Genomic DNA, 8,518 nt, shown 5'->3' with positions numbered 1-8,518 from the left:
TTAGGTTAATTTGAACACAAATCCCATCCACTGAAATGTTTTTCAAAGCTTTAAGTTGCTTCAATAGTGAATAATGCACTACAACTATGGAGATTAATTGCAGAAATTAAGTGAGTTATTATTGAGTGGGATTAGTGAAGCCTTGTACTGCAGTGACAATATATAAGCCTAATTTGTGGATGGACATGAAAAAACAATTAAATGCTTTTTTGATTCACTTCTCTGAAATCTCTGTAATCTTTGAAAATTAAAATTAACCATGGTCATATCAATCTAAATTTCATCACCAAAGCCCGGCTAGAGATGCATGGTTGTGACTGAATGAAAAATTTGATCAAAGTGTGGTGGAACCTTTTAGTCAAATGAAATTCGCCAATTTTCAAATACACACACAAGTTACATAAAAAAAGAAAAGGTACAATTTATCAATACATAAACTGAAATCATTTGGTTTTTCCAAATGCATTTATTCGATCATCCATATGACAGTCTTAGATCCATTAATTTAGTCCTATATATACTGTTTCAGAACTCCAGTGTTCGTGTGATCTTAGGCATCCATCAACTTCCCATGTTGAAAGCTATTATTGCCAAGAATGAATCTGACATCAAAAGAACCAATGCGGTACCAATAGCAAATTTGAGTATCAGAGACTTCAAACCAGACCTCCAAGGGATCAAAATGAGTGCCACACCTGCAACCACAACAACGATTGATGTGGCGAAGCACACATTGCAAGCAATGTAGATGTGCTTCATTGTTGGTTTAGCTTTTCCTTTGCTAATTTGCAAGAAGGCAAAGATCCCGCCGGAGGCTGCAGAAGACAAAAAGTTACTGACAAAGAAAAATTTTTTGTTAATGGAAATTCCGGCCTCAAGACGTTCAACTTCTTCTGTCGTAGGAGCTTCAGGGTCTCTAGCAACTGGTTCCTATAACTCACATTCAACAAGTAATTAGAACTCCATTTTCTTAACACAAAAGATGCATAATTATCAGATTAGAATAATAAGGGACATGTCAAGTGGTACCTCTAGTCTCCGACAATGGCCAATTAGAACTCGGAAAGAGTTCATGCATGATCGTAACAATGGAAAACAGTAAAAAACCATTAATGTGAAAATCCATCTCAGCATATGCTCAGGAACAATGTCAACGTTAACTGAAAAGGAAATTAAAACATATTAACGGAGAATTGTGAACATGGTAATAAAACCCTCTTGGGCAAAAGTTTCTTGGGAGGCACACAAATCCCTGTTTGGGAATGTTTCATCCCCTTGAAGGGCATAATGAGTCCCAAGGACCTTGTGGGAGACATTGATTATCTTCAATAAATTGTTTTAGTGAAGTACCAATATTTGTGAAGAACATACCATGAGAAATATTGTTGGAAGGCATAATCGTGTCGTTTGGTGATGACATTGAAGATGTTCCTGAGATCAATTGCAATAAACATCTTTAGATCAATCTTGTGAAGTTTATTAGTAACATGGACATGATAATCCAATCATATATTCATATCCAAATTAAAGGTTGACCACCAGTTTGACGAACTTTGAAGCCCAGCCCCCGCCTAATATTGATCTGGCCCAAGCCCAATACACCGGAATGGGGCTTCAATGGGCAAGGCTTGGACTTGTTAACAACCAAGGGGCTGAAAACCACAGCCCACGCCCAGATATTGTTTGGGTGGGCTTCCTGCAAAACACGGGCTTTTCGGGCTCTACTTGTGGCCCTAATGTGGTATGTCCATAGGTTTTATCTGACCTATACGGGCATACAACGATAGATAGCATCGAATATACATGTATATGGATTTCAAGCTGGTTAAAGATAGGACTAAACGATGGAAAACAAGAAAACACCTTTTATCCCATGCTATTTTTTTATTTTTATTTTCGGGTGCAAAGAGGGGTAAAAAGGGGTCAAATATATTAAGCCCCAAAAGGTAAAGGTATTGATTGATCCGGTTTTGGTGTAGATGGTTGGATTATTGGGTCAGTAAAATCAAAATTAAATCATCTAATAAACGGTTTTATATATTAAAATCGAAACCATTTATAAACGGTTTTCTTATGTTTTCTAATTTTTTATTCAAACAAATTTTTTACCTGTAAAATTTTTAGTGAAAATAGATGTAAATTTTAACATTAAATTGAATTGTTTATTGTTATATATATATTTTTTAATAATTATTTAATATAAACATAATTTTTGTATTGAAATGTATACTTAATATTGAATGACTTAAAGTTACCATATATATATATATGTATATATATATATATATTAATCGGTTAAAAAAAAAAAAAACCTTCCTCTGATTTCCATCTTCTCGCACTGAATCGTTTTTCTCTGCAATCTCCAGAGCTTCCCCTGTCTGTTCTTTCTTCATAACCATCTTAACAACCCTCTCCACCTCTCCCCTCCAACCCAACTCTCCACTCCCCTTGTCAGCTCCACACACACCTCCATCTTGGAATTATGAGCATGTTCCCCTGCCATTGGCCAAGCTCTCCAACACCGAATTCCATCCACAGTGACTCAGAAACGCTCCTGTTGAGTTGATCTATGTGACAGAATCTCCAACTGAGGCGGCCATCTATGCACCATATCATACCTTGCTTCCTATTTATTGCTCAGTTGCTCTTCGAACTCTTCTGGCACAACCACTCTGCTCTGAACTCAGTTTTAATGTGGAACCCAATGGGAGACCTTACCACCCAGACGAACGTCTTCCCACTAATCTCCAAACCATTTTTACTATTGCGAGTTCCATAATTTTAATTTTTGGGTAGATCTGATTGTGTCCTGAGACCCTAATGAGATGTACAGAAACGCTAGCTTATCCTACTTCAGTAGTTCAAAGAACCTGTTCCCTATAATATTGCTACACTACTCTAAGCGCCATTAGTCTTTGGAGTGAAAATGTTGTGTTTTTTATCATAATGACTTATTAGCTCGCCGGAATGTGTGTGTAAATGTAAATGGTCCGGTCATCGGCCGTTGGTGCATACATGCCTCAAAGAGGAAGGTGTAGGTACCTTTGTAGTCCTAGAAAAAGCAGTGTGAGCATTTTCTGTCTGGGAGAAACGCACCTATGATGGCCTCAAGCTGGCTTCACCTTCCCAAGCAATTCTGCCAGCTCCCCAAGCTCTCCCATTCCCAGAGGACTTCTCTGAGTATCCAACCAAGAATCAATTAATTCATTAACTACCTTGAATCCACTGGCAAGAATTTTGAGATCAACCCAAGATTCAGTGAGTGTGTTCAGACTGCTAAGGGCTCCCTTGAAAGAAAGAATGAATGAAGATCCTGATGTAGTCTTGAAGATAAGTACAGAAATATCGGTAACCTGTGGATTCTAAATCATTTATGATTAAAACAAAGCTGAGAGAGCCGACCTCAGCCCAACATTAAGGTTGCTTCATTGTGATATTGTGCTTGCAGATTTGGATTGAAAAACAGTCTCTCTGAAAACCTGGGTAAGGCTGTGTACATTATAACCCTCTCTAGATCTTTTATTGGTGGAAGCCTCGTACATTGGATACATACCCACAAAAATCCTTTGCAGGGAGGCAGTGAGCATCTGACAGCTGGGTTGCATCCAGGGCCTAACCCAATAAATTTCTGTGTAGAAATCAACCCCCCAAATCTGAAGCTTACATCATTTGAGAGGGGACTTGAGGCATCGACTTCCACTCTCACGGGCACAGTGAGTCCTTATTTAAACCCCTTCACCCCATCCTTCCATCATCACATTACTTCACAACAAGTCTTCCTCACTTCTTTTCTCTTCTCTTCTCATCTCCTCAATTACTAACAATCATAACTAACATACCCTTCACCTTCAACACAAGAAATTCAAACTTTCCTCTGCCCTGGTAAACATACAAATATTGCTACCCATTTTCTCTCTGGGAGAAACGCACCCATGATTGCCTCAAGCTAGCTTCAATTCACCTTCCCAAGCAATTCTGCCTGCTCTCTAAGCTTCCATTCCTTGACTACTTCCTTGAATCCAACAAAGAATTAATTCATTAACTAACTTGAATCCTATGCTAAGAAATTTGAGATCAACCCTAGATTCAATGAGTGTGAAAGAAAGAAAGAATGAATGAAGATCCTGACGTACGCTTCAATATCCGTGAACTTTGGATATTGATTCGCTTATGATTATTGGACTGTTTAAAGGAGATAGTGTGAATATGTTAGGCAAGCTGATTTACAATATCATTGGACATTGAGTTCCTGGAGCGTTACACCAGATGTATAAATGCTAAAGCTGAACAAATTCAATACGAACAGCGAAGGCTATGAGGTAAAACAGAGACAAACAGAGGAAGCTATAAGCAGGCAAAACAAGCTAACAATAATGAAAATAAAGCCACTTCACATACACATACTCACTCACAACAGATACAGAGTGGAAGAGAGATCATATCAAAAAACAACAACATAAGCATTTGGAATCACAACAGATAGAAAGAGAGATGAATTGAAATAATATAATGTTTATGCATTCATTGGAAACTAAATCATAAATTTTCACCTGATAAATTCAGTGTCGCACCACTGAAGGGATCGAAGTTGAAGCTGCAAGCCAAACTGTTCCAGTATCAGTTGTAGAGGTGCTATATATATATATATATATATAGTGTAGAAGAAAGAGTTATATATATATATATATATATATAGTGTAGAAGAAAGAGTAAACTGAATCGGACATAAAATGAGTATGTCTGAATGGAATCTCAAGGGTATTTGTGGATCTCTTGGATTTTAGTACCCTTGACTGTTACCATGAGGTTGCAGTTACTTTATGCCTACGCACTTTGGAAGAATTTCTTTTTTTTTTTTTTTTTTAACCATGGTGTCCGGGCCAGGTCATCTAGGCAACCGACGAATGAGTTCAGCCATGTTATCAACAACCTTCACCACCTCTTCTTCTTTTCCTTCTCAACTGTTCCACAAAAACTTCTTTTCCTCTTCTTCGTCATCTTCTTTGTCCTTAAGTTCTGTCTATTATTTCTATCGGTCGTCGTCTGAGACTTTGCCCTACTAAATTCGAGGAGCAGCAGCAGAGGAGCGGAGCAGCGATGGCTTTTCCATCAAAGCTCTTACCCTAGAGTTCTCTGATTGAAGCCTTGTGTTTCGCTTATTTCTTCTCCACGAGTTTTTTGATCTTTGTCCTCATCTCGATGATAAGCTTTTAATTATATGTTATTTCCTTGAAGCTTTATGGTGATTTTTACGCAGTGTTGATTTAAGAAGCTTAGTTGATCAGAACAAACCTAATGTCATTCCTCCTGCTTACCATATAACCGATTATGTGGTTCTTAGATTTGTGTTAATAGCTGATGAAGAAGAAATTTTAAGTTCAAGACAGCTCTCTCATTTTCTTACTCAAATCTTGGATGAACTTTTTTAGAGTTGGTGCTTGATGAATTGTTCTTTTGTATCTTATAAGATGTCAATATATTTTTATTTTGGAATTGCATGCTAAACCTTGCCTAATGGTGCTTGATGAAGTGTGCTTCTGTATCTTATAAGATGTCAATGTATTTTCATTCTGGAATTGTATACTGAACTGTTTGCCTAATGGTGCTGATTCAGTTTCATTTTTGGAAATAGCTGAAAAGGTATGTATGTATTTTTAAGCTTTTTTATTCAAAGAAGAATATTCTTGCTGATTAATGGGTTGAAAAATCTTTTAGGTTGACCTGCTCTTGGGTCTGAATATTAGCTCTGTTCAACCATTTTATTTCTTCTCCCTGTACTCCTGTAGGTTCCTCATTTTATTTGGCATATATCATTTCCTCTCTGATATCATGGATGTGTTTAATCACACTCTGAAACATGAGGCATACTAGAAGATTAAGAAACCATGTTTTGTGTACGATGCAGGCACCAGCTTAGTTTTATATCTCTCTTGATAATGCTCCCTTTGACATGTCTTAATTCACAAAAAAAACTAAATATTTCCTCGGGTCTTAAATTTATTTTTTCACCAATACTCAGTAAATGAATTGTTCAAAAAACTCATTCATATCATGCATCTGCCTTGTCAATCTCACTGCTGATCCAGGTACTTACTGTTAAGGTTTGAGGATCTGATTGTTAGTTTTCCTTCACAATTGAACAACCCAATTAGGAAACCCTCACTTGTGTGGGGAGTATATCTCCTCATTTATTGACTTCGTAGATAGGAGTGAGCGTGTCTGGTTAGGTCTTATCTAATTTCATACCAAAGGTTCAATGTGGAAGGAAGCCAATATGCTGTCAGGCAAATATTTCTGTCACTATTCTAAATCATGGTTCATGGTTGTCATCAGGAATGAGAAGCTTGATATGTGGGAATTCAAATCCAATGGCATTTATATATGTACAAAATTGTTATGGATGTTCTTTTTTGGGGCCTCTGTCTTAGGACTTCCAATTGGATTAGACAATAATGTGAAATCCAACTTGAATTCGTTCTAATTAAGGTGTTTTGGTATATCTTGTTGTATATTTCAGTTTGGCTGAGAACAAGTCTGCCATTGAGCCATTTATAATTGGATTTTCTCCATTGGATTTGTACTTACTTTTTCTGATTCAAGTATTTGTTCTTATCGTTCTGCTCCTACTTTTTCTGATTCAAGTATTTGTTCATATCGTTCTGCATAATTAAAGTCTGAACATATAATGATTGTTGCAGACTCACAGCTATACTCTCCTGTATTTGAACTTTTCCTGGGAAATGACCTCCTCATGCACCTTAATAAGCACGGCAGCAATGGATGTTGGGACCGCTATATTGTGTTCCAAGTAGGAATCATGACTGGAATTCAAACCATAAAACGCTACTTTAATGCATTTGGTAATTGCAATTCCTTTCTCAAGTCTAATTGTCTATGCATAAATGCATAATCTTGTGATTATAAGTGCTTCATTTCTTATGTTAAGGAGAATATGTAATGCTTTATCTTGTGATTTTAGATGCACTTGCAAGTCCTCTCACTGTTTGCATTAAGTATTTCCTACACAAGTGCCTTTGTGTATGTGTGTAGCTTCATTAAGCTTAGGCAAGAGAGATGGCATTGTCCATAACGATTCCAAACTTGGGTTTCGTTTCAGGCTTCTTATGGTTGGAGGGACACCCAGCTAAGGACATCAACTACAGATAGATCATAAATATTCTCTCTCCTATTAAGGTTCTCTGTCCCCTTTAATAAATGACTCCAAAAAATAGGTTTTTAGCTTTCCTCCAGATGACTTACTGATGTATTAAAGAAGTCACCAAATAGGCCACTGTACTAGGTTATCTTTTTTTCCCTTACTGCTGAAACAACAATAGCAGCGTGCATACATTCATTATATTCTGACTCTGTAATGAAAAAAAGATGAGACACATGTGATACAGCGGAATTCACTACTCCCCATAATTCCATATCATAGCACATCAATTGGGAAGCTTGCTCATGTTGGTTCAAAAAAAAGGGAGGCAAGAGAAGAAAAGAGGAAAGGGGGTGATTCACCACCACTTATCTGGTTGGCCCATGCCATAAGGTGATGAGAAGATATTATCTTTTCCCACACCTTCATTTCATCACATCCAAAATCACTTCCATAATAGCTGATGAAGAAGAAATCTTAAGATCTCAGATAACCTTCCTAATGATGTTTGTGAACTAAGTTCTGCTACTGTGTGTAGAGAAGGACAACTAGGCTTCTGCAAGTTCTTTTTATGGCTTGTCATTGCTCGATTTATGGGAAACTGTTCCTATGTTCAATTGTCTTGGCTTTCCTAGTAATGATCTTCAAGTACCATTTTCTTGGGTTTTTTTCTCTGGCAAGGTTTTTGGGGCCTTCTGAATCAGGGAAAGCCTTAAATTCCTGCCATTCTTTCTTCTTTATTGTTGATAGTTATGAACTAGGAGCTGATTGTCGTATCCTTTTATATGAAACTCATGTGGGTTTTTACTTTTTATTTTAATTTTATTTTGTAAGGGCACATATTATCTAGATTTTTTTTCCTTTAGCTGGTTTTTGTTTCTGTGTTTAGCGTAATTGTTATTGTTCAAAGATGATGACCGGATTGGCCTTTAGTTTCCATCTATGTATTTTTTTCTTGTATTATCTATCTGCTATTTTATTGACTTCTCTTTTCCTAGTGTTATGATTTTGTTTCTATTTTTCTCTTTCATTTCTTCTCTACAATAAAATATTGATTGTGATTTGACTGTTATATTTAATTGGTTGATGATATTATTTTATCCATTCACCCCAATAGGTTTGAGTTGTTTGGCAATGTTTAGAATCTAGAAAGTGGGAGGATGAATAGTTAAACGATACCAGTTTCTGTCTGAAAAATGCTACTAGTTGCAATATACTGAATTAACCCATCAAATTGAACGATACTCATGCTGCTTCCTTTTGCTATTTTTTCTGCTATTGTGCTATCTAAACTTAGAGATAAAGAAAAGATACACGTGTTATACGAAAGCGAATGTTTGTTTTATGATTTTTTTTTTTTTT

General features: G+C 36.6%; 1 protein-coding gene across 1 annotated transcript; it reads right to left on the bottom strand.

The window, feature by feature from the left end:
* Nucleotides 1–314: 314 nt before the first annotated feature.
* Nucleotides 315–4,617, bottom strand: LOC122090081. The gene is made up of 5 exons (XM_042659918.1): nucleotides 4,551–4,617; nucleotides 1,372–1,431; nucleotides 1,030–1,160; nucleotides 696–930; nucleotides 315–602 (listed from the first exon to the last, which is right to left on the bottom strand). Exons 2-5 carry the CDS (start codon nucleotides 1,418–1,420, stop codon nucleotides 562–564), a joined length of 456 nt encoding a protein of 151 aa, XP_042515852.1. The 5' UTR covers nucleotides 1,421–1,431; nucleotides 4,551–4,617; the 3' UTR covers nucleotides 315–561.
* Between the last annotated feature and the right edge of the window lie 3,901 nt (nucleotides 4,618–8,518).

The sequence above is a fragment of the Macadamia integrifolia genome, chromosome 9, assembly GCF_013358625.1.
Source record: "Macadamia integrifolia cultivar HAES 741 chromosome 9, SCU_Mint_v3, whole genome shotgun sequence".
Lineage (NCBI taxonomy): Eukaryota > Viridiplantae > Streptophyta > Magnoliopsida > Proteales > Proteaceae > Macadamia > Macadamia integrifolia.
This window is presented reverse-complemented; position numbering and strand designations above follow the sequence as displayed.